At 45.3% G+C, this 27,462-nt stretch overlaps 1 protein-coding gene across 1 annotated transcript in view; it reads left to right on the forward strand.

The window, feature by feature from the left end:
- The window catches only part of SMC4 (structural maintenance of chromosomes 4), a 1,048,897-nt gene that overhangs the window by 40,781 nt on the left and 980,654 nt on the right, over positions 1-27,462 (forward strand). Inside the window, exon 6 of the mRNA XM_069618465.1 lies at positions 21,584-21,748. Within this exon, the coding sequence (XP_069474566.1) occupies positions 21,584-21,748 (165 nt within the window). The remainder of the gene's footprint in view (positions 1-21,583; positions 21,749-27,462) is intronic.

Here is a 27,462-nt window from a genome sequence, read left to right on the forward strand (position 1 = left end):
CAATCATTGACGCAGGACTCGGATGCCGAAAATTTTCTAAGCAGCACAGCTGTGGTAATTACTGTCATAGATTGGAATACGTCGTCGGACCCTCCCATCGAAAGAACATTACCAGGTAAGAGAGTAACTTGTTCTATTTTGAGTCTTTACTCAGCAACAAACCATTCGACATCAGGGTTTGTTTAAAGTTTTGGAATGCTTTTGGTTTCTTTTCTAACTAGTCTTTTTAGCGCTGCGCTGCAACATTAACCTAAAAATATTCAGATCTTGACAAGGTCTTTTCCCAGACTTCGCTAAGCTTAACAAATTGAAGTGCTCCCACCAGATTAGTTGATTGAAGATCTCTCCAACTCTTCCTGCTTCCTGGACTTGCATTCTAAAGTGATGAAAGGCAGTTGAGAATGGGAACCCAGCTGCTCAGAACCTCCATTTTGGGCTCAAGCCCAATCCTCCATTTTGAGAACAATGCCCAGAAGATCTCTGGGAGATTAAGGAAACTAAACAAACCTTTTCCTGTCCTCCAAAAATAATTTCCCACCAGCTTTGAAATACACCCTGCACCTCTAATAGAATGCACTAGATTCCTGATGTCCCTGACACTCTCACAAGCCTCCATGGAAATGAAGATGGATGGCGTAAGTGCAGATGTGTCCCTCCTGCGACATGTCATCCCGAACAGCGGAAGCTGAATACTGCATATCTGGAACCGAAGACTGGCTTCGCTATCTGGAACAGCAAATGTCCAGTGTGATGGCATGCCTGAAGACAATGGAAGGGTGGGTCGGTAGATCGCGACGTAACGTCTGCATCCTTGGCCTACCAGAGAAATCGGGAGTAAATATGGACCTGTTCCTGGAACAATGGCTGGCAGACATAATTGCATCTAAAATATTCTTTTTTTTTTTTTTTTTCTTCTATCGACGAGCACATCGTATGCCGACTGGTCGACCTACTCCTGGTGCACCACCACGCACGGTAATCGCTAAACTGCTGAACTACAGAGACTGACGCGCTGCTCCAGATGCCATGCGCCAAAGGAACAAAAACACAATGGGTCCCGGATAGCCTTCTTCCGTGACTATACTAGAGAGGTGCAAAGGGCCAGACAATCCATTGATATCAAAAAGCATCTACACGCCATGAATGTCAAATATGGTCGCCTGTTCCCAGCGCAACTTAAAACCTACCACAAGGGAACAGTGCACTTCACGGATCCCAGAGACGCGTGGAGATGGGCAGAGCAGCATATCGAATGGGACTGGAGACCAGGTAGGACCAAAAAGAATGACAGACCCGAAGGCCAAAAGCTACGGATTCCACCAGACCAACCACCACAAGAGCGTGATCCGGAACTACCAATGCCTGATTAAGGAACAACCTGGGGTAAACAAAATAAATAAATATTACTAACGCCCAGATGAACGCTTAGAGGGGCAGACTCCCAAACCTGAAATGAGGAAGCAACACTACTAGCCATATGTGAAGTTAGTGCTGCTGGATAAGTAACCACCAACTCTGAACGTGCCTGTTCTATTAAGATTGGCAGTGTTTGGTATGTTTTTTTTGGTTTGTTAGCTGACTGTTTCTGTCAGCGAAATTCGGGCGACGGATGCTTCAAGTTGGGATGGAGTATAGGGTGGGGGGAGTTATGTGATGTTTGGTTTTGTTCACGTATCCACCAACCCAATTTACCTAGGCAATCACCCACACTTTACATGGATGGCTTGCAACCGTGAATACACCAACCAGGCTAACTGGGCACCCACACAGCTGCACTCCAATAGACACGTATGAGACACTCCCAGTGTTACCTGACACGCAGCTACATACTGATCAATCGAAACGACTATGGGCAGTGATGGTGAAAAAGCTCTGAGATTCCTTAGATGGAATGTCGATGGCCTGGGCACCGTGATCAAAAGGCGCCTGGTTACGCAATTTCTCAATGGGCACCCCCTGATTTTGTGTTTCACATGGAAACGCACCTGGCGGGCTCAAACTGCAGCCTCTTCCGGCGCTCAAACTATCACACAGCACTACACACAGGCTTCTCATGGGCTCCAGAGGGGTACTGATTTGCCTTCACAAAAGGATCCCCTTTGTGTACTTTCTTTGTACTTTCCAACCTGGTACAGGACACCGGGGGCATATATGTACAAATACCAGGTTCACTATGGAACCAGACAATCGCAATTTTGGCAGTATATGCTCCCCCCCGGCGCTGATGACTGAACTAATCCACGATATTGCACCCATAATCGCAGCCCACACATCTGACCTCCGTTTCGTGGGGTGGACTTTAATGATATCAGTGTGACAATGGATTGCTCACACTTATGAGGTAGGAACCCTGGGACGAGCACCAAACTCTCCGCATTCACATCAGCACTTGGACTGAGTGGCGTATGGCGTGCTCTGAACGTGGGTATTCCCATCATTCGGGAGCCCGTGCCTCACTCTCAAGGCTGGATTACTTCTTCCTCCAAACAATGGATGCACATAGGGAGACCATGGAGACCTTTCTTCCCTGAGGTATTTCTGACCACTCACCGCTGATGTAGTTGACAACCAACAAACCACTCCCCCCACCCCCCTTCGTCATCGCGCCTAAATAGTTATTACCTTGGCTTCCCGGAGCTCACTGATCGTATTTGGGAGACACATTTTGAAACTAACACCGGAATTGTTTATAGTCCAGTAACATTGTTGGAAGTGTACAAGCCAGTCCTCCGGGGAGCAATCCTCTCCCGGAAATCGGCTCATAGAAAAGCCTGCCAACGAACAGTGGTAGCAGCAGAGCAAGAAGTGATGCAGACGGAGGCAGAAGACATAGCTAAGGGGATCGCCTGATACACACCGGTCCTTTCTCGTGGTCATAGAATGTCTACGTAATTTGTCTATAGACAATGCGAAGCAGGCACAGTTGGAGATACGCATGCGTCAGTAAGAAATCCGGGAGAATTTTCGCCTCGCTGGAGCGAAGGGATGCAGGTCACTGACAAGTCGGGAGTTGAGAACAGCACAGCACCACACCAACTACTGCATTCAGTTCAAGATGTAGCCGAATGCTTTGCGGATTATTAATCCTATATAAAACCCCACACAAGCCTATTGGCACCACTGTGCTGGACAACATCACACTCCCCTGTTTTGGCTATCTCTCAGAAATCATACCTAGCGAAGGATATTACAAAAGACGAAATTGAGATGGCCATAGCTCATTTGCAGTCAGGGAAAACACTGGGTCCCAACGGATTCCCGATCGAAACATGGAAAAAAACCTGGGTGGGAATGAGAAGGCCCCCCCATTTGCTCAAAATGTTCCTCCGCTGTCGAACAGAAGAATCTTACCCCCGTATCGACGCAAGGCCAACATTGTCATACCAAAGCCAGATAAACCCCAGAGATGTGCAGCTCATACAGGCTGATATAGTTAATTGACCGCAAAACCAATATTTTGGCAAAGGTGCTTGCGATACCCTCACTGGTCCGGATGGACCTGTGCGGATTTATGCCACAAAGATCCACATACATGAATATTCGCTGATTACACCTAGTGTTGGGGAGAATTCTCAAAAATGTGCTAATTCCCTCCACCTTAGAGACCCCCAACAACTTTGCTGGATTTTGAGGACTTTATTTTTTTAACCTGGAGAAAGTGACCCTTTTTTCCCACAGTCTCATGTATTTTAATGTGAATTGTACCTCTTGTTTTTTGGTTATGTAATCTAGGCATCTTTTACAATTGTCACACAGCACCTTCTGTGCAGTGGCACAGGGAAGTCTTTTAGATTTCCCAAGGTTTAAATACCTTCTCTGGGATAAACTGTTTCCCAGAACAGAGTGAAATTTGACTTTACTTGGCTTTGTACTTGCTACACTAGCACACCCTATTCTACAATAGAGTGCTGGAGGGGTTAGTTCGTATCCCCTGTGTCTAAATGCTCATGTAAAAAAATTGTGTTACCCTTTCCTCAGTTGACTAGCTGGTGGCAGTGGGTTTGTTTTGAACTACCCATGTTTTCATTTACCGCGACCGTTCGTGGACCCGGTAATGATAACCGCGGGAGCCATCTTTTTCAAAATGGCATCCAGCCAGCCTTGCTAAAATGGTCCCCGGTATGTGTTTCGCCATGTGTTTGTGGAAAGGTCAGTCTAGATTTGTTCATTTGCCTTTGGCGTGCTTCAGGAGTGAAACATGCATCTGGCTCCATAGTGTCCTGGGTAGGCAGGAAGTGAGGGAGGTGCCTGATCCCTGTGCTTAGGCTCCTAGGAGACCCAAATGCACTCTGTGGTGATTGGCTGGATGGCTGTCCGGCAAGGACAGCTTCCCTGCTGGGTGAATGGCAGCTAGGCTGGAATGAATTGGAGAGAACTGAATAAAAGGCGAGTCGTTTGGCTTGGAAGGCAGTCGGCCACTGGATGAAGGAACCAAAGAAGAGCTTGAAGAGGACGCTTGCTGCAACCCCTGGACCGTTGGTTGCCCGGGAAGCCCTGCTGCAGTTACTACTTGCCAAGTTCGCATCGACCGAGAAGCCCTTGCAAGGACGACTTCTCCCTTTGAGTTGGTGGGACCAATCAACTCCAAAGTAAGCCACCTGGACACCCATCATGGAGCTGGTTGAATTTCCTCACAGTTGCTGCAGGAACCGAATAGCCACGGAGAGGGACACCAGATTGTGTGTGTTACTTTTAAGCTGGCCTAAAGCTTTTGGAAGATCCTCGACTCCCACGAAGCAGGACTGACAAAGCCTGAGTCTGAGCCTGAGTGAGGACAGGCCACCTTGACAGCCAGGAACCGCACTTGTTGCTATTTGCTGTACTGCAAGGAGCTGACACGCAAAACTGCCACTGAAAGTTAAGTTTGCTGGTTGGCAGTTTTGATGGTGCCAGTAAAGTGCAGGAGTCCCCCAACATCCTCCCTCTTGTCGCCACGACTAAGGCACAGGAACAGTGAGATCTGGGGAGCTGCACAGGAACAGAAGTCATCAGCTGCATCTTTTCTTCTTTACCAAGGTACTGGAAAACAAGTCTAAGAACTTACCTCTTGCTCAGCCCTCCAGATAAGGTGCATACTAGGCCTTTGTACGCATGAAAATCTTGTAAATACGACAGCTTTGTTATTTTCCTGTGTACATTTACACACAAGTTTAGACCAGAGGGCAGTGCAAAGGTCAGGTTACTTGACAAGGCTTTTTTGATTTTTAGCTACATGGAATGTAAGTGCAAGCAATGGATAAATGCCTCTGAAACAGAATGTATTTCTGAGTCTTTTCAAAAAAGACTGCAGTGTGATAAAAGGAATGGTTTATTTCCATTCAGCTTCTGTTGTATCGATGCTCATGGAGCAAACAGAAGCACTGTGCATATTTATTTTCCTAGCATTTTAGGATTGTAAAATTGATGGAAAACTAAGTTGCAATTGAGAATTAATATTTTGTAACTTTATGCTTTTTACCGGTGAAAGCAAACCAGTATTGCACAATTGTATTTTTCAGAGTTCCTGTGCTGTGTACATAATCATGCAGAGGCAGATATTTTTACACTTAAACTTACTCTAATTATAAAAACAGTATGTAAAATGAGTATGCACGGTGTAGTTTACATCCATTCAACCTTGCAGTCAATGGGGTACATTACTATAAATGGTCAGTGGGGGCAGAGTCTTTGATCAAGGGTATGTGATTCATTACACCAATCACATGTGTTCGAGCCTCAAGTCTTCAAGACTACAATTAAGACATCACAACCTGACTCTCCAGGAAATACAAGCGCTGTTCACAAACAAAAGAATTTTACATTGGTAATTGAAACCGAAACAGCAAAACCTGTCCCTGTGATAATCCAGATAGGTATTTAACTTCATGTAGAGCTTCATACATGGTTCGTCCTACATCTAGGCACTGTGATTATTATACCTCAGTCGATACTCCATTAACCAACCTCTGAAGGATGTTGGCCAATAAGATGGCTCAGCCGGTTGAGCACTCGTTGCTGTGATCTGTAGGTTGCAGATTCGAATCCCGGCAAGACCAACTGAGCCTTTCATCCTTTCCAGGTCGATTAAAGGAGTACTGACTTCGGTTTTGTGATGATTGTCATAAATATGTTCCATGTACAGCGCTTTGCCAAAAGCACTATATGAATAACCATTAAACCATGAGATTAGAGATAGAATTCAGCATGGAGTCCTTGCCTCTCCGCACTGTTGTATTGTAACATGGGTATACCATTAGGTAGTAGTAGCTCCAGGAAATGAGGACTTTCATTAAACAATCAAAAGAAAATTGTGCTATAGAACCTCAAAACACACAAAACAATTCATGCTTTGTTTACTATGTAATTGGCTAGGTTTTGTATTTTCAACATTTTAAATATATACAGGAGAAATCAAATGGTCAGACCATAGAGAAATGACGAAAGGTGTATTCTGTCACAATGCAGAAAGCTGCAGCATTGTAATGTCCATACAGTTTTTGCACACGTCGGCTGGATGCCACATACATTTTACTCACTTGCAAAGGAGAGAAGTCATTTTTACTCTTAAAATCACATTTACCCTCAAAGTTTAAAAGCGGGGAGTAAAATACTCCGACCTCAATCTTATCTGGAGCACTGCTCTTACTCTAGAAGTGCTTGTAACTTCCACAACTCACAAGCCTAATCAGCTTGTGGCCCTCCATACGATTCTTTTAATCAAAGACTCCTTATCCTATCCAAGACTTTTGCCCATTGACTTTGGCTTAGTCTATTGAATTGAATGACTCTTCTAGTGAACTTTAAGAATAGTTGTGGTCTCTTGTGTTCTAATAACCTTTGCCTTCAGAGTATTCTGAATGCCGACAGTAAGATAATAATGTCCCCAGCATCCTTGTTACTGAAGTCACCTGTGTGTAGCTTGTCTGTGGGCCATCCCAAAAGGGCCTTGTCTTATTCAGAAATTCAAAGTGTACAGTATTGAAGTATATTTGTGTTAACTATTCTATTGCTCCCTTCTGAAGGCTTTATAACTGCCTGACAATTTGTTTATGCAAGAAGTTTATTTGAATACCTGTAACTGTGAATCTTTGTAACTCCACTACGGCTCACATTTCCCCTCTTGAGATAAGCCTGGCTGCTCAACACGCTACCAAAATTGTGTAGTACAAGCTTATACCGAAGGTTGGGTTGCCTATACCTGTAGTTAGGCAAAGTTTGAATGCAGTACCCTTTGGGAGCACTACAAATAACTAACAGTTGGAAAGAAATTAAATCCTCCAAGAACCTCTGGCACTGTTGGCTGTTGATTTCAAGAAGGCATTTTATTGTTTACTGGGAGGGCCTCTGGGAGATCATGCAACAAATGGGTTTTGGGGAATCCTTTATCAGCTGGGGCCTGCTCTTGTATGAATCTCCGGTAACAGAGGTGAGAGTTAACAGATGACCCTCTAGACTCTTCAAAATGGGGAAGGAGACGCGACGGGGGTGTCCTATCTGCACTGCTTTTTGCACTGATTATTGAACCCCTAGCCATACTGTTAAGCCAGACAAGTGCGTGTAAAAGATTTCAGTGGCCTCGGAGTGGAGGATAAGGTTTGACTACTCGGATTACCTATTGATATATTTGGGTGACTCAATCCACTCCTGTCCAATAGTCACAAATAATTAAACTATGGAACGTTTAGCGGGCTAAAAGTTAACCGGAATAAGTTTTTTTTTTTTTTTTTTTTTACAATTAAGGGAGTGGCCCAAGCAATTGTGCATACTGCATTGAACTAGAACACTTCCGATATCTGGGGATCCAAATCACAACAGACCTATCAGAATGTGTTACCCAGAGTTTACACCGGATCACAGAGAAAGTTATGTCAGATGTCCAAAACTGGATAATGCTCCCACTGACCCATCTTGGAAGAGTGGCCCTCTTCAAAATGCTAGCGCTATTGTGCTTTTTGTATATCCTACAGAATGCCCCACTCCAAATACCAGACTTAGTATTCCATAAAATCGAAAGTACTCTCAGAACTTTGATATGAGGGTGGGCACCCACGAATTGCGTTAAACACTACTGTGGTCTATCTGGGAGGGTGGAATTGGGCTACCACGCTTGCAATCATATTACTGGGAAAGTCAGATGATGACGGTTAATGACATCCTGCATGGGGATACAAAGCTAGCTGACATCCGTGCAGAGATTAACACAATGCAAGGAATATCCCCACTCGTTAGCCTCTGACAGTAGCTGACCACCCACTCCCCCCAACACAATGACAGCAAGCATTGCATTAATATGGCGGGAACCCCACAAGTATATTGGCAGGAATAAGAAAGTGACGGCACACTGTCCTCGTTTGAGGACCTGGTTAACCTGTGACGGGGAGACTGAACTGAACACGATCGCTACCTTCATCTAGCTCATGCAATACACACCCATCTTCCTATATTTTCGGAAATGCCAGAATGTACGCCACAGGAGAGGAATATAGTACTTTAACGCATACCTACTGAAATAACCTTTTGCCACTCCTGAACTTTAACCTTAAACTGAAATGGAGGCGGATGTGGGACCTATCAGCAGGCTGGCTCATGGCATTGTGTACCCGCGAGAAACCGCAAACTCCTCGAATCGGCTTAATAAAGCTCAAAATTCTGTAAAGGGTATACTGCCCCTGTACTGCATTGGATCAATGGCACCGGGGCACTAGTCCCAATTGCTTATGCTGTTTGGAAGAAGAGGGTACTTTATTTTGTGTGGGTGCCCCCAGATCCTAGAATATTGGCACCAGTGTTGTAATAAACTGAATGAGGTCCTGGGACGCGTCATACCTTTAACCCTAAAATGTTTGAAATTGAAGAAGAGGGGAACAATGCACGGTTTGAGAAACAATTTCTCTCCACGGCTACAGGGTTGATTAAATTTAACATAGTTAACGAGTGGGCATCCGAGGTGGCACACCGTTTTGAGCAATGGGTAGTGGATGTGGAGGTGTGTATGATGATGGAACAGCATATATATGCAACCGGAGGTTGGCCGGTGAAAGGGAAGATGTGTCAGGAATGGGAGGACGCAAGCTAGGATGTCTTAGGAAGCAATATACTGGAAAAGGCAACTGATGGTGAGGGTGGGGAAAATTGGAGCAATAAGTGGATATGTTCGTTTCGCTATTTATGGATAAAGATATTGATGTAGTATCTACTTTGAAAACCAATAAATGTTTGACTAAAAAAAAAATTCATGTCCTGAGCATATTCTTTCCCAGAAAGAGGCTGTTTCAATTCACCAGTCATGATTAGCAAATTTCTTAATTCTTAGACTCAGAGTCCCACAGCAATTTATGATGTGTCAGTGTTTGAATACTTGGATTTTTAGTGTGCATAGGTTGTTGGCATATTGGCCTTTTGCATCTAACAAAGAGAATGAAATTCAAACGGAACCTAAGGAAGTTGTTTCCACATTTGGAGTTGGGGGAAAAGTGTAAGTATCCCAACAGAAGGCCCTGTGGTTTGTCACATAAGGATGGTGATTGGTTTAATGTGCATAAACAGGGGGGGGGGGGGGGTTTCAGCGAGTTTCTCTACTACCGGCCTATATCCAGGGTTAGAGTCTCAACCAGAGTCTTTAGTTCACCATTCTGGTGTATTGTGGCAGTGTGCATTTCCGTTATTGTTCGTATCCAGTCCATTCTTTTTAACACATGCATGGGATATTTTATTTGTATCGCGCTCGTAGACCAATGTTTCAGAGCAAGACGAGGCAAGTGAGGGGAATGTGGGGAGAATGCGTTTATCTCCTCATAAGGAATTTCCCATGGGTTTTGAGATGAGCCTGTATGTTATTTTCTACTCAACATGTGATCGCAGACCTAGTTCATATCGGAGATGGGCCATAGGCAGGCTTTGAGGAAGAATCAAAAGTTTACCCTCTATTCTGGTCCAATGTATTCTATTTGAGGGGTTGCTATCTTGACCATAAATGAAGGAGAGCATAACTTTACCAATGTAGAATTTGATAAAGGGTGCCAGAGAGAATCTACCGGAATTGTTCAATTTCTTCATTTGGCCACTTGGTTGGAGTAAGTTGCCTTTTTGATACTGGATTTCATATACATCTCTGATGGAAAAGATCTTAGTATGAGCCCCAAGTACGTGACTTCACTGGCCACTGTTATTGTATTAGCAGAAAAGTCTCCAGTTGAAAGGAGGTGTATTCTTTTCATGGATGTTTGAAGACCAAGATTTTTGACTTGAAGGGATGTATTTTCAATCTTTGGTGCTTGCGTACACCCCCAAGGCATTCAGTAATTGCTGAAGTCCTACGGGGGTGTAGTCCAGCAAAACCATGTCGTCTACATAGGCCAACCAGTTTATCTGCTCTGATCTTGGGGCTTGCCAGCCTGCACTTAGGAAAGCAGCTGACCAGGTTTGCAAATTAGAGATTAAAGAGGCATGAGGCAAGTATACAACCCTGCCTCACACCTCTCTGTGCCAATTGGAGCAGACAAATTCCCACGCAGATTTAGTCTGACCTGTAAGTAGGATCGCTCATGGAGTGCCTCCACAATTTGGTGGTGGTATTCCCCAATGTAAGCTTTAACCATAGTCCTGCTCTGTTCACTGTCAAAGGCTTAAGATTGGTCAATCCATGACCCAAACAAGGAGGACCCTCCTTTCTTTGTTGGGTTAGAGACCATACCTATAATTGACAGTTTAAGGATGTTGATGGTCCACAGCGAAAGCCCGCAAAGAATTTGCGGTCTGCATCAAGGAGGGATCAGCCCAGTCTCACTTCTTGTATATGGGATTTAGTATGGCTCCAATTCAGGACTCCGGTATGGTCATTGAGTCAACCACTTTATTAAATTATCGAAACAGTCTATTGACTTCAATATTTGGTTGGAAAGCCCATTTGGCCCTGTTGCTCTAGAATTAGTTTATTTTTATTGGGTCTGTTATGTCTTGTGAACAGGTTTGTTTGGGAACATTTTCTGATTATTAGAGGGTGGGGTGGTGTGTAGAGTGATGAGGTGTTTGTACCATACTTACTCTTCTATTGCGTTACTTTGAATGACACGTTGTTTGGCTTTTCTTAAATTGGTCTTGCCAACTGCACAAAGCATTTGTTCACCATCCTTTCGAGAATGAAGGTATTTTTGTGATCTTGACTGGTTCCTGTATGTTTAACTTTTAGATTTTTAGAATACAATCATCTCTATAGAATGATGCTTATTTTAACAAACACGTTTTTCTTTAGTTCTTTATTTTTGTACTGTGTATTTACAACATATACAGGGATGTTTGTGGGCAATGGGAGTTCAGGTCACTTATTAGGATACTGACTGACAATATTTTATTTATATTTCTAAAGTGCCCAAACCCTGGGTCTCCAGGGCGCTAGTCCAACTAGTTACATGAGACCATCTTTCTTGCAATGTAATTGACTTGTGAAATGCATACAAAATCGTAGGGGGCAGACCTGGTCAAAAACAGGTACAGAGCAAATGCATACTTTAAAGTCTTAAATGGCTGGCTGTGACGCATTTGGGGAGTGCAGATTTTTAGGGCAAGAGCCAAGTTTTTAGTACCTTGCGGACAGCCCAGTAAGAGGTTTCAGTTCTAAGCAATGTGGGTAGGGAGTTCCATTGGTGCACTGATAAGGATGGAAAGCTCACCCCATCACCCTTGGCTATCTTGACTTTAGGGCATGTGAGTCTATGCACGTATGTCGACCTGACTGGTCTAGACGAGTTGGTTCTTTGCCCCACCTTACCTGGCCCAGAAAATTCAGTGTTACTCTGGCATTTGTGTGTAATCGGAATGTCTTGAAGGTTATCCTTTCTTTAAGAGCCAGTGCACATTTCTCCTGGCGGCAGAGATGTGGTCTCTTCTTGGGATGTTCAGAGCCGCCCAAAGGGTGTTATTTTGTGTATTGTCTGTAGTTTGTTTTGTTTAGAAGTACCAGCATACAGGACATTGCAATAATCCAATTTAGCGCCTGTGATGGCTTTGGCAATGGTCCATCAGCTCTCTGAGGTAGAGGCAAGGAGTTTCGCGGTTGTTGGGGAGAATTTTCAGTTTAGTGCTAGATTCCTCCACCCGTGGAGACCCCCAGCTCTTTTGCTGAACTTTGGGATTTTGTACTTTTAATTCTGTTTTTTCTGTTTCTTTTGGTTGTGGAGTCTGACAAACTCCTTGGCATCATTTTTTACATATTGTCACACAGCACCTTCAGTGCATTGACACAGGGAAGTTGGTTTCAGTACCTTCTCTTGGATTAACTGTTTCCAAGAGAATTGAAGTGAAATTGACTTTACTTGCATTGTAACTTTCTAGACCCAGCACACGCTATCTTACAATAGGGTGCTGGAGGGGCTACTTGAAATCCCCTTTGTCTAGCTTCTCGTTTAACATTTTTGTTACCCTTTCCTCGATGAATGGCTGGTAGCAGTGGTTTACTTTTTACTTCCATGGTGTGCTTTTACCCCGGTCTGCGATCGCCGCTGCAATAAAGCACCCAACGGTGCCATTTTTGTCAAAATGGCTAGTCTTCTTTTTTTGTCATTTCTTTGTGGAAAGCTCCTTGAGATTTACACTGCGTGCCAAACCAGGTTTGGTTTGTTTGCCTTTGGCGGGATTCACGAGTGAAACCCGCCTCTGGCTCCAGGGTGTCTGGCGGTGGTAGAAAGTGAGGGAGGTGCCAAAAACTCCCTGTGCTTAGTCTCCTAGGAGACAGGAATGCACTCTTAGGTGATTGGCCGGCTGGCTGTCCAGCAAGGACAGCCACCCTGTTGTCTGACAGCTAGGCTGGAATGAATGGGAGAAACCTGCGTAAAAGGTGGGGGCTTTTTGCCGTGGAAGGCAGTCGACCACAGGACAAAGAATCCAAAGAACTTGGAAGAGACTGCTGCAACTCCTGGACTTTTGGTTTGCCCAGTGAAGCCCTGCTGCTGTGCTGAAACACCCAATTTCGTTTCGACTAGAGAAGCACTGCAAGGACGACTTCTCCCCTTGAGTTGGTGGGACCAATCCACTCCAAAGTATGCCACCTGAACATCCTCTCGGAGCTGGTTGAAATTCCACTGCAGTTGCTGAACTGAATAGCCAGGGAGAGGAACACCAGATTGTGTGCATTGCTTTTAAGTTGACCAAGAGCTCCAGGAAGATCTTCTGACTCCCAGGAAGCAGGACTGACCCGAGTCTGAGCCATCTCAACAGAGTGGACTCCAGATGCAAGGAAAGTCCATCTCGACAGCCAAGAGTCCGCGGTGTTGCTATTTGCTTGGACGTGAGGAGGTGAAACCGCGAAGTGCCACTGAATAGAATTTGGTCCTTTTCTGTTGACGATCGTCCCGTTGCAGGAGTCCTCCAGACGTCCTCTCTCTTGTCCCCACGACTAAGGCCCCGGAACACAGGATCTGCAGAGCTGCCCAGGAACAGAAGCCAGCCAAAGCCATTTTCTTCTAAGCAAAGCTACTGTACAGTCTTACAGAACTTACCTCTTGAAACCTTAGTTGTTCTCTGCTGAGACTTGTCTTGGTTGCTCTGTAGAGTTGTTAACAACTTCTTTATTTCACAAGGCTAATCGGCTTGTGGCCCTTCTTTGATTGCTTCTTTTCTACAAAGACTTTTAAAACATTGTGCTGGACTTTTTTTTTTTTTTTTTATTGGTTGTTTTGGCAAAGAAAAATAAATTTTTCCAACCTTTCAACAATACATTTAAATCTACATTACAAACAGAATAATTTTCTATTAAAAATTGAATTAAGAGTTGAATTAAAACCCCTGTGAACAGTCAGAGCTTTCAGAAAAGAAACATAATGTATATAATTCAATCTTTTGCTTTTTTTTCCATTTCGAAAACAAATTTTTTCCCATCATATTCAAATCTTCATAATTTTCAAAAAATTAACAATCGCATACTGTATCGCTTTCTTGTTCGTGTGAAACAGTGTAGACCATAGTTGGTCGTAGGTTACATTGATATGCCCTTCAAAGAACGGTTTGAACAGTTTAGCTCTTAGTTCTGTCCAGTGGTCACAATCAACCAATAAATGGCGCACAGTCTCCAACATATGATGACAAAACCTACATTTGTTTTCTTCCTTTGATAGAATTTTGCGCTTATAAAGAAGGTCAGCTGTAGAGCACAATCCTAGTCTAAAGCGCATGAATGCCTGGCGGTGCCGAGGACTTGGAGAGATCAATAAGTACTGAGCAGTTTGGCCAAATCTTTTTGGCTCAAATGGGTTCTCCTGAAATTTTTTATATTGTGCACACTGGGCAATAGTGAGAATCCAATCATACCGCCACATGCTTTCTTTGGCCTTGCAGGGGTTATCAATTAACAGTTGGATGGTTATGTTAGCATCATCAAGCAATTTCAACACCCTTTGTCTCCAAACTCTTATGAATACGTCATGGGTTTCTTGTGTAGCATAATCGGCCATAATTCGAGTTAGGCCATTTTCCAAGTTACCCATTACAAGTTTGCGATACAAGGAGCAGCAGAGCCACTTATATCTGGCATGAAGTGATATTAATCCTAATTCATAGCGAATTAGAGGTAGTGGTTCCGAACTAGGTAGATTCAACATTTTTCTCCAAAAAGCTCCTTCCATCTTAGCCCAATAGGTGTATGGTCGCCAGTGTTTGGTTTCTGTCCCATATAATAATATAGGTGAAGTTTTCTGTTTATAATAAGTTATGATTGGAAATATCGAAAATTTACAAAATTTTGCCCTGATAATTCTTGCTTGGGAAATTGCATTGTGAAGTTTTGCTCTCTTAGCTTCCTCAAAGGGTAAATCAGTCGGGTGGTTAGTGATAAGTATACGTTGAGACAATGCTTAAGGAGCTGTTCTATAATATCCATGAGTAGGTTCTGCATCTTTGTTTAGGGATCCCAAATTGGATGATTTGTGCTTTGGAAGTATTGATGGCTATGCAGTTGGAATGAGCATAGCCCTCAAGAGCTTTCAACATACTTTTGAGTCCCTGGGGGGGTCTTGGTCATAAGAACCATATCATCCGCATAAAGCAGATAGTTTATGGGCGTTCCCTTGAGGCGAGGGGCATCAGTTCTTATATCTTTAAATGCAATACCTATGTCCGAGATGAAAAAATTAAAAACAGCCGAGGCCAAAATACAGCCCTGTTTTAAACCCCGGTGCTGGACTTTTACTTACCTGCAAGAAGTGCTTCAGCTCACCTAGACTTTTGCCGAGTTGACTTTGGCCCAGCCTGGCTCCCTGAATGACTCTTCTTCCCTCTGACATTGTTAAGGTTGTTGTAGTGCACCCAAAGGGTACTGCATACAATCCTGCCCAACACTGGCTCTCTCCAGCTGTCTGCACATCGAACTCCACCGGCGTAGGATCCGCTCCAACTTTAGAACAGAGCTGCCCTACGCTTGTCTCTCCTGTTGGGGGAGGTTCTCGTTGCCACCCTGGGGTGGCTAAGTCTCAATTTGTAATCCTGGACTCTGGAGGTGACACGGCTAGGAACTGCTCGCCATGCACCCCAGGTGGCCACCCATTTTAGGCTTTTTAATGTGGAGATGTGTTCATAGTTTCTATTCTAGTCGGCAGGCTCAAATTTGTTTCTAAATGAAGCTTTCATGGATGAATACCCCCCCCCCCCCCCCTGCTATCACAATTTGCATGCCAATTGGTGGTTCAGAAGGTGTTCATTACCTGGTCATCGTATGAATCACTCTTGACCTGCTTTCTACACCACAGTTGGCGCCCCTGATTTTCAGGATCGGACAGTTTAGTTTATTTGTATAGCGCGCCATACCCTGGAGTATCGGGGTGCAAATAGACAAGGATATGCTCAACTTAGTTACAGGTACATAGAAATCAGATGAAGGTACAGGAAAAGGCAGGAAGTGTAGACATAGACATCAGCAATATTACAGCAAGCAGATATGAACAGGGAGAGATCAAGGACAGGGGAGCAAGGAGCATGCTCCTGTTCACGTAATATATAGTTATATACAGTAATGTACAATGTGACAAGTGGACTAGTTAGCTGTCGTTGGCTCTCGGCCATCTAGTGAGGTTTTGTCTAAATTTTGCGAAAGGCTGAGGTTTTGACGTCATGGGGGAGGGAGTTCCATAACTGCGCAGCCTTGACCGGGAAGCTATTTCCTCCTATAGTGGCAAGTTTGAAACGCGGGACTTGGAGGCAGTTTGCGTTGGCTATTCTGGTAGGTCTGGAAGAAGTCCTTTTACGTAATCTATCCATGAGGTAAGGTGGAGCTTTGTTGTTGATACATTTGTGGGTGAGGGAAGCGATTTTGAGATGAATTTTGTTTACGGTGGCGAGCCATTTGTATTCTCTTCTTGTAGAGGATATATGCTTGTTTCTATTAATCTTGAGTGCTGCTCTCAAAGCATTGTTCTGGAGCACTTGAATTTTGTGGATGGTCTGTTTATTAGCTCCAATGTAAAGTCCATTACAATAGTCTAATTTGGATAGTATCAAGGCTCTGGCAAGTGTAATGCAACTATCTTGAGAGGAATTGTTTGCTCGCTCTGATAAGTTTGCATGTATATGCTGTGGCAGAAGCTAGAGAGTTAACTTGTTTGGTAAAGTTCATGGTGGCGTCGAGGTAAAATCCAAAGGTTTTTACTTCATGAGCTACTTTTATGTTGTTCCCATCAATAATTAAGTTGTCGTAATCAGGGCTGAGTTTGGATATATAGGTAGTGGTGCCCAGGATGATAAGCTCAGTTTTATCACTGTTCAGGCATAGGCCGTGTGTGGCCATCCATGCCTGAACGATGCTATAGATCATGTTCACTAGGGCCAGGTCCTTGGCGTAGTCTCCTGAGAGCGGGAGGAGGATCTGGGTATAGTCTGCGTAGTTGGTGTAGGCGATACCCAGATGATCCATTTCATCAAAGAGAGGCTTCGTGAAGACATTATAGAGGGTGGGTGACACACAAGACCCTTGTGGAACACCGCATGTTATGGGGATTGGATCTGCTGAGGCTGATGGAGCGAAAACTCTCATGGTCCGATTACTCAGGAATGACTTGATCCAAATTATGGCCTCTTTTGAAAAGTGGGCTGCCGAGTCGAGGTGACTACAGAGGACTGTGTGGTCCACTAAGTCGAATGCCGTTGATAGGTCCAGGAGGAGAAGTAGGGCCGCTTGGCCATTGTCTCTGCAATCGTCTATTTGGGCCTTAAGGTCTATTAACGCTGTCTCGGTCCCATGTTGGGGGCGGAATCCTGATTGACGGGTTCCAAGTAAGTGGTTAGACTCTAGGAAGCTTTGAATTTGCAAGTAAGCCACTTTATCTAAAATGTTTAGAAGAAAGAGCAGTCTCGTGATGGCGGGGTCAAGGGTTTGCTTCTTTTAGTAGTGGCAGTACCCAGGACTCTTTTAGGTTGATCGGTACTGAACCTGAGGTAAAGGAAGAGTTGATTAGTTTGGTTATAAATGGCGACAGTTCTCTCGCAGCATCCTTGATGAGTTGTGCTGGGCATTGGTCGCCTTTGCAGTTGGACGGTTTGAGTCCCAGGATGTCCTTTTCTACCTCTATGGTCGATACCTTAGAAAAGCAGAATCGGGCTCCCAACTTGGGCTGTGGCGGTGAGCTCTGAGGGATGTGTGGTGTTAGTGATGCCTTCTTGATGGCAATTTTGGTTTGTAGGTTTGCTACTTTGTTTGTTAAAGCAAGTTGTATGCTAGAGCACCATTTTTATCCTTGGTGCAGTTTTCTTGGGGTATAACGGGTATTTCCAATTCTTTCAGAATGCTGAACAGTTCTTTGACACTAGATTTTGAGTTGGATATTCTAGTATTGTAGGTTTCTTGTTTGGCTAATAGTATTTCTTTCTTGTATTGGGAGGAGGCTTTGGAGAGGTTGAGTTTATTTTTGACTGATGGGGGAAAGTCTCCAAATAGTTTCAAGTTTTCTTTTGGCCAGCCTAAGATTTTTTAGGTGGGGCGTGAACCAAGAATTGAGGTGTTTTTTAGGTTTGCTATTTCTTAGTTTGAGTGGGGCTATGTGATCCAGGGCTGAGGACATGGCTGCATTATAATGTTCGACTAACAGATTAGGGTCCATGCAGTCAGGTAGGGAGTTTAATTTAGGTATTATAACGGGCATCAGATTTTCTACTGTCATTAGTTTTTTATTTCTCGTTGGCAGAGGTGGGGCAAGTGAGGACTGGGCAGTGACCCGGTGGGTTGTCACTGAGAATAATAGCAGGTGGTGGTCAGTCCAGATCTGCGGTACAGAAACCGTAATATTTACTTCGCAATTATGTTCTGCTAGCCAATCAAGGATGCGACCTTTGTTGTGGGTGGGTAGTTCAACTTTTTGGGAGAATCCCAGCTCTAGGTCAGAGCAATCGCTGATGATTGGGTGTCCTTATTGTCGTCATAGCGTAGATTAAAGTCTCCTAGCACTATTGTTTGGGATGTATTTTTTAGGTTATTGGACAGGGATGTTGAGATGTCCTCAGAAGGTTCCGATAGGACCTGGTGGTCTGTAGATGAGGATGATTAGAGTTTGGGAGTTGGCGATGGCGATTTTGACCGTGAGGCATTCACAGGATTGCATATTGGTAGCAGTGATCCTCATGGCCAGGCTAGTTTTAGCTATGTTTGCTAGACCTCCACTTCGGGAGGTAAGTCTGTCCGCACGTAGGATTGTATAGTTGTCTGGGACTGCTAGTGATAAGGCTGGGCCAGCCGCATCATGTAGCCAGGATTCTGAGATGGCCAAAAAGTCTAAGTTGTCTGTGGCAATGATATCTAAGGCAATGATATCTGAGATCTCTGTGGCGTGAGCGACCTGGCGTTTATAAGTGCACCTTTGAGATATGGTTTGTGGTCAGCTAAGTTAGGGCTGGTGGTGTTATGACTACCTTTAGTTGTCTGTTTGGAGTTATTTATTTTGGGTCTGTTGGGCTTAGACTGTTTCCTAGTAGGTTCCGCAATACCCTTCAAGGGTAACTATTTTATTTCGGGATTTTGATAGTTCAGCCTTCTTGGCTGGTAGCTCATGCAGTTTGGACAGGCGAGCATGTAGTCTAAGGTTTTTGTCTACAGTGTTGCATGGCCTTTGTAGAGTGGTGCTATCTGGATAGTGGGTCATTTTAAGTCCAGCATTGGGTTGTTGTATGTTGAGCATGATATGGCAGGTGCAATGGGTGGAATAGGACGTGGTGCGAAGACTCAGTGTTAACTTTGGTGTTTATTTTAGGTGGTTGTAATGTGATGAGGAGGGCGATATACAATGGTAGCCAGGGTGACCTGTAGGCAAGACCCAGGGAGTAAAGCTAAGTGACTGGATAATAATCCGATAGTAGTTTCGATGGCAATTGAGGTGGCTAAGACTAGGCAGGCTAGATGCAACTATCAGGCTAGGTACGGTTTCAGTAGCAATTTGAAAAGGCCAATAACAGGCAGGCTAGATGCAGCTGTCATGCTAGGTACAGTGCCAAGGCACAAGGGCACAATGCAAGTCAAGTGTGGTCTATTAGCGACCATGGGACACAATGCAGATCAAATGTGGTCAATTAGCGACCATGGGACACAATGCAGATCAAATGTGGTCAATTAGCGACCATGGGGCACAGTACAGGGCAAGTGTGGTCTATTAGCGACCATAGGGTACAATGGAAGTCAAATATGGTGACCATAGGGCACAATGCAAGTCAAATGTGGTCTATTAGCGACCATAAGGCACAGTACAGATCAAGTGTGGTCTATTAGCAGTGGCAATATTTTAGCTTTAAGGTAGTACTCTTTTCGTTTCCACCTGGTCAGCTAGTGATATTGGAACGTAGGTTTTGTACAGGAACTGAGGCTCTAAGCTTCAACAGCTTCTTCCAAAACGTGCCTCGAGGCCATATAGAATTGCTGGGCAGAAAAATAGTTTGGAGTGTTAATACCCATTCCAGGCAACAGCCTGCTATCTGGTATGCAAAACGACTGAACAAGTGAGCCAACCGCTCACCCTTCCTCTTTTTGGTGGAGACAATGTGGGGTTAGCGGTTGTCCGCATTCTTCTCCAGCCCAAGATGCTGATAATGTTAAACCTGTTCAATATCGCCCAGGCTGGTAGCTGTTTTCACTCGATTCATTTTCTTTTCTTTCCTGCCACCAGCAATCTTTTGGACTTGGTAATGTTCACCACTAGATCGTTCTCCCTGGCATACACTGCCAATTCTTCCAACATGGCTTGACATCCAGAGCATCGAGAGAAGGTGTGGTCGAAGATTACAAGATCGTCTGCATATGACATACCAGCGATCTTAGTCCCTCCTATCCCAGGTGGACAATTGGAGCTCTCCAGCATTTCTTTCAGCAGATCAGACCTGTTCAGGTTAAACAGCAGAGGAGCCTGGACGCACCCTTGCCCGGCTCCCCCTGTTGAGTACCACTGGTGCAGTCACGCCCCCATTCATATCAAGGCGCACTCTAGCATTCGTGTCATCCTGCATCTTCCTGATAAACGCCAACAGCCAACCTGGGCTTTTCAGAGTTTCTCTGTTTACCGAGTCGAAGGCTGACCAGAAGTCAATGAATGCCACAGAGCACCAGGGCATCCCTCCCAGAAGCTTCACGAATCAGCCCGTCAAGCATGCAGATGTTATGTAAAGTGGTGGAGCCTGGCCTAAAGCCATTTGTAGGACATGCAAGATGGTTTCAGATTTGACCCAATCCTGATGTTCCTTCAATACCAGGCCAGAGAACCGCTTACCAGTCACGTCCAACATGGACAAGTCTAATTTTCGGGCTTGTTTCTCGGGCTTGTTCCCCCACCCCCCCTCTCCCCCCCCTCTTATAGACGGGAACAAGCACAGACTGCCTCCAAATGATAGAATGGTTTTAGTTCCACACCATCAAACCGTGCTTTCAAATAGGGAACCCTCCAGTGTCCCCACTATAGCTTTGCCTGCTGTTGCATTGTGACTCTTTTCCAATTGTCATTCAGTGGGTTTTTACACATTTCAAGGTCTGGTTGCATCATTGGAGCATTATATATACTAACCTTTGCAACAAAATTAGCTTAATGTAGTTCCTTACGGGTTGTATACCGCTGGGTCGGGGGGGGGGGGGGAGGGGCTCATTAGTGCACCTTGCTGTGGTTTGGCCTTTGCAACCAGTCCCTGTGCCCCTTCCACATCCTCTGCTTCGTTGCTGGGGTCATTAGCCTCCAATTCTTTTTGGAAGTTGTGTTTAATGCCCAACTTCAGCTGGTCGAATGTCCCACCAGGCGTTGAACCATTGCGCTCTGTTGCAGGTCCTCATGCATGCGCTCGCAGAGCTTTAGTATGTTTGCAGCGAAGCATCATCACCTATCAAGCTCCTTGAGCTTGAGTTATAGAGATTGGAAGAATTATTGACATGCCATCAATTGATTGCTAGAAACATGAGTTTGACAGGAAAGATTCGGAAACCATGCATTGTGTGAACCACTTTTATATGGGAACGCTGGATAGACCTTTTTGCTCTAGTCTTTTACTGTAACTAGTACAATGTTCATTCTGTTGTTAAACTTGACAATTTGTGTGCTTACATGTGTAAATCTACTAAACTAAATTTGCTTGGATAATTCTTAAACATTTACTTTTCTTACAGGGCGAGGTTGAGCAAATAGCGATGATGAAACCTAAAGGTCAGACTGAACACGATGAAGGCATGCTAGAATATTTAGAAGATATAATTGGATCGGAAAGACTGAAAAATCCCATTCAGGTTTTATGTCGCAGAGTTGAGGTTTTAAATGAACAAAGAGGAGAAAAGGTGAGTGATGTCTATGAAGAACACTGATGCATTTTGAAAACTCGGTACCAATGCATGTACTATGCAGGCTGTTGCAGTTCTCTTTTGAGGGTTTAATTGGCATACTAGGTACATGATTTAGGTTGGATGAATGCACGTGGAGCTGCTACACTGCACATTCATTCTCCTGTGGTGTTCAAAGATGTCTTGCACTTCTACTTTTCTGCAGGCACTTTCTTGTTGGCTGGGGTCCTGTGGGACTCGTGAGCCATGCTGTAGAACTGCACGGTCTGGCAGTTCTTTAGATTAGCCAGGGTTCTGAATCCTGCTGAACTCAGGAGCTAAGCAGTCAAGAGCTTTCAGTCAGGCAAGGGCTCATTAGATGTAATGGGTGCAGTTTGCACGACACAAATATACCTTTACAATTCATTACTTTAGGAATAAAACAATGCCGCTTGTAACTGTAAACGTAACTGCTCTGATGTCAAATGGATAACTTCCTTTACCATTCTTTTTATTTGGAGTTGATGTCAGTTTCTGCTACCAAGTTATTTATAAATTCGCTAACAATTTTTACCATCTCATGTTGAGGCAGATTTCCAAAATCGGTCCTGTTGGGAGGTCATCCTATTTATGCTAAACTGGGAAGACACTGGAGGGGGATGGGGGGGGGCGGTGGTTTAGCCAGAACCTCGAGCAGTTAAAGCTTAGTCTCATAAAACTGCCTGGTCTAGGGCAACAAGTAGTCCACATAGAGCAAAACTAATAAGTTGAAAAGGAAGAACGTGGGCCCTAGAAGTGGAACCGACCTTGCTAAGCTCTAGTATTGAAAATCTGTTTTATTGGGGGTACTATTTGTGGCAAGATCACAGGTTAGTGTTGAGGTGTGGGTTACACCTCATTTGTTTGGTAGAGAGAAGGGGGCGGGGGGTTAACCTGGATACCTTGTTAGTTTCCAGAAATAGATTTTCCACGCAGTTATTTCTCGTTTTGTGCTCAGTTGCAAGGGTTTATTTGGTCTTGTTAGATTGAAAACACCTTTTATAGGTACAGTCGGGGCGCTTATGTCCCCATGTGGTCAGCGGACATGTGTTTCGACCCATAGGTCCTTTTCAAGGCGCTGAAGTGTAGTCTGGCGCCCCTACAGCATTTTTTAAAGGCAACATTTTTGCCACGATTCTATCACTGCATACCTCCACACGTGGGTTTCTCACAATAGGCCAGGATGAACACACGGGCTATACGCAGTGGCTCTGGGGTGGGGGGGACGCTGAATCGGGCTGCGCGTCCCCCACACGCATTGGTTGCTGGGAACGGCACCAATCGATACAATCCAGGTCGGCGAGCCAGTCCCATGGTTACTCCACCCAAAAAGCAAACATTGAGAGGACACCACTGGGTCACAATCTAAGGTGTTCCATGACATTTTCACTAAAGCCGTGCAGGCTCTAGAAATCCTTGCAAATGATAAGCCGGAAACTGCCATCTCAGCAGTCAAAGTTCCACTTCCCATGGAATTGTCTGTTCTAGAACAAGCTCTTGCTCGTTGGGGAAAGCCTCCCACCTCTAAGGCCAAGATAACAAATACAAGGTGCCTAAGGACGAACCATTAATACTCATGGGCAACCTTCCTGCTCAATCAGCAATAGATTCTGCTGCCCTTGGCACAGAGGGTTCAGCCCTTCTCAATCTCCAGCTTCAGTGCTAGACAAGAATACAAAAGCATGGGAGACCCAAGGTAAAATCATACACCACCTCAACCTTACAACTTAGGCAGGTTAACACTGCTACAGTACTGGTAGGTTTTAATATCTTTAATTAGGAGAATCTTGAACGCTTCACTGACATGCTCCTTCAGTAAGCCGCAGACCATTTTCATTCTGGATTTCAGAGGACAGAGGAGCTGCTATCCAACAGCTTCAATTAGTCGAACACCTCACTGACACCACTGCAAGGTTAGTCACTGGTGCAGTCTGTATGCATAGGCACGCATATTTGTCAGCCTCTTCCCTCAACCAAGATATACAGGAGAACGTGATTGACCTGCGATTTGATGGGAAAACATTGTTCGATCTATCCGCAGATGAAGTCCTACAGAAATGTAAGGCCAGTGTTGCAGCAGCTAAAACCCTTAGCTCAATGTCTGTGAAAACCATATCACCAAAGGTTTAAAGCATTTAAACCATGTACACAAGGATACATTGATTTGACCACTTCTGCTGAATCCTACTACTCTTCTAAAAAGAGAGGATATAGACCCAAAACTAAATCTGGCCCTCCTTCTTTCAATTCTGCTCAAGTGCAGAAGAAGTTTGACTACCCTCTCTGCATGTACATACCTTCAGCTCCAACCATCAAGGAGTATACATCCCCGGTAGCAGGAAGGCTTTCCAACATCCTCCCTTTTTGGAAAATCATTACTCGAGAGGAGTGGGTTCTGAATATTAGTCAGCATGGTTAGAGCCTTACCCTTCCAGGTATTCCACCTTCCTCTTCTCCAAAGCTCAAAAAAATCATCCCCGGAGCTCCTGGAAGAGATTGAATTACTCCTTTTTTTTATTTTTATTTCTTTATTGGCATTTTAATATAACAAATACCAACTCCCCCACGCCCCCAATATTAGCAAGCAGGTGCAACCTTATACATGACCCAGCAACATTAAGACCGAGCTGCAAAAAGAATACAGTTGGCGACAAACAAAACCCTTCGATGCAGGCAAAGTCCATTAAATCAACCCACAGGGGTCCCCTCCAGTTGCACGGGCTGGAGATTAGAGCCAAGAACAGACCCAATGACCCTGTCCCCACCAGGGTCTGGCATTTCAAACCTTATCGGCCTCCTTGGGAAATGGGAAGCCAGAAACAGGCACCTCCCCTGCACCAAGGGGCCCTGTACACCATGTTATGGCGAGGGGGGGCGGTGGGGGATCCGTCCCCTCAACACTTGGCTGCCTAAGGAGGTACAGGGTGTATGCACCCACATGCGCCTAACCCCCAGCGGTTCCCTTGCATCTCACCCCATCTGGATTCAATATCATTAGTTCAGAATATCCTCCGCCCACTGAGCGACCCTAGGGCAAAACCTGCTTCCCCAACCCATAGCCACTCTTCGCTTGGCTAAAATCAAGACGCCTATCAATTTCCTCGTTCCTTTAGGTATTTGTTTAGTATACCTCTATAGGGCGACCATGGGGTCCGGCTCAACTCGCAGGCCCACTATTTCACTAACAACTTCAAAGACTTGTCTCCAGAATTGTTGCAGTTCCACACAAGCCCATGCCACGTGAAGGAACCCCGCCTCGGCTTGGCCACATCTAAGGCAAGCCCCCTTCTTATGAGGGAAAAACTCCTGTAACTGAGCTGGGGAATAATATTGATGCAGGAACTTAAAATGAATCAATTTAAACCTAGTGCAAATCGCCCCTTACCTAGTCATTTCACAGCAGTACCTCCATGTGGTAATTGGTATTTCCCTGCCCAACGTCCTCTCCCAGACCTTCCGCAACGATTTCCCTGTAGCTGACCTGTCCAAGGCCATCGCGTAAAGCGTGGACAACACATTGCCCCCCAGACACCCCCTTATCAATTTGTCTAATGTACCCGCCATGTGGGGTTGCTCCGGGAAGGATGGAAACAGTCGTTGCAGCGCCACCCTCAATCTATAATACAGGAAAAACATCCAGCGCAGATAAATCGCCCCTCCCATGCAATTGTTCAACCGATATAAACCTACCATTTGGAAACGGGTCACCGAATTTAGTCACCTCCAGCCTCTTCATCAGAGCCACTTAACCCCTGTCACTGGTCAGAGGGAAACCCGGAATATAAATAACTGGAAGCTCCGGCGAATATAGAATTAGTCCGCCCCCCCCCCCCCCACCTGGTCCTACGCTACAAAACGGTCCAGGCCCTGCAGGTGAGGTCCACCATATTCTGAGTCGCACGAGGTCGGCTCGGCACCATGAGAATGACCGCACGCAGCAGTGCAGGAGCAGCGATGGCTCTCTCCACCGCCACATGTCGGCACTCCGCTGCCATCCCGTACCAGCACTGCAGGTAGCTCGCCTGTGCCACTATATAATATAGCTCACAATCCGGCAGGGCCAGGCCCCCCTCCGACACCGGTGCCATCAATTTTTCCCAGGAGAGCCGCGCCTGTTTACCAGCACATATAAATTTGGTCACCACCGAGCGGAGGTCCTGAAAATACGCCGTGGGCACTGCAATGGGTGTATTCAAAAACACATACAGAAACCTAGGAAGAATGGTCATCTTGACCCCCAATATCCTTCCATATAAATTTAGCGTGAGTGTACTCCATCTAGCCATTGCAGACTTGGCCGACTCGGAGTTTCTAGATAATTCCTGCGATAAACTACCCCCACCTCCCTGGCAATCGTGATCCCTAAATAGCGGGTGTGAGCCAATTCCCACTGAAATCCCCAATCATTACGAAACTGGCCCGTTGCCTCTGTTAACGGAAATATAACCGACTTACTGGTCACCTTAATCCCTGATTGCTCTCCGAACAGCTGAATGTCTATCATAATCGGGTCCAGGTTAACCTCGGGGTAACGGATGAACAGGACCATGTCGTCCGCATAAAGTGAAATCGCCACCCTATGGGTTTACAGCTGGACCCCCCCCCCCCCCGGTGTACATGCAGCTCCCTTATCCGTTCTGCCCATGGCTCAATTGCCAGAGCGAACAATAGAGGGGACAGTGGGCACCCCTGGCGCGCTCCTCGCTCATGTGTTATCAGGTCTGTCGTCTGCCCTTTCACCCTCACTCTGGCTACCGGGTCTGTGTATAATGAGATTGAGATAAATGGGGCTCCCAGCCCAATTCTCAGCAAAACCGAGAATAAGAACAGCCACTCGACGGAAGCAAATGTCTTGGTGGCATCAAGTAGGGCAGCAACCGTTGGTTCATCTTTAGGCAATGCCGCCATCAGTCCAAACATCCTACGCAGCCCAAACGATGTTGACCGCCCAGGAATAAACCCCACCTGATCGGGTCTGACCATAGCGGGCATTAGTGGCGCCAATACTTTTGCCAATATTTTATTATCAAGATTAGAGTTATCGGGCGGTACGAGGAACAATCCTCAGCGTGTTTCCCAGATTTTAACAACACTACCACCGCTTCTCGAAGGGACTACGGTATACCTGCAGCAGGTGTGGTGCCAATTTGTCCCCATGACATATATCAAATTTAGCCGTGAAGCCATCCGGCACAGGAGATTTCCCACTCGGCAGCGACCTAATGGCCCCAATCACCTCTTCTAATGTTAAGGGACTGCTCAACCATTCCTGTTCCCCCTCAGAGCACCAGTATAGCCCCACCTCATCCAAGTAGGAGTCTATAGCCAACTGCGTGGCCTGCGACTGGGTAGAGTATAAATGACTGTAGAATTTATGAAATTCGCAAATGATCTTCTCATCCTCGAATTGATTCACCCCTCATCGGTGATTGCCGCTATTCTATGCGCCTGCTCGCCCAGCCAAGTGGCTCTGGCTAGTGACCGGCCCGGAGCCATATTGGCGAGGTGCCACCCTGTCCCACAGATACTTAACCTCCCTCTGAGCGAGGATGTGAAATTCCTGCAGTTTCCGCATGAATTCCCCTTGTTGGAGTTTTGTCGGAGTGGTGTTATCTCTTTGAAAAACTCGAATCTCCTCCTTTGTCGGCAAGATCCCTCCTTGTACGTCACAGAATACCCACTTCCTTGTCTAA

Source organism: Ambystoma mexicanum, chromosome 10 (genome assembly GCF_040938575.1).
Source record: "Ambystoma mexicanum isolate Mex_15411 chromosome 10, UKY_AmexF1_1, whole genome shotgun sequence".
NCBI classification, from domain to species: domain Eukaryota; kingdom Metazoa; phylum Chordata; class Amphibia; order Caudata; family Ambystomatidae; genus Ambystoma; species Ambystoma mexicanum.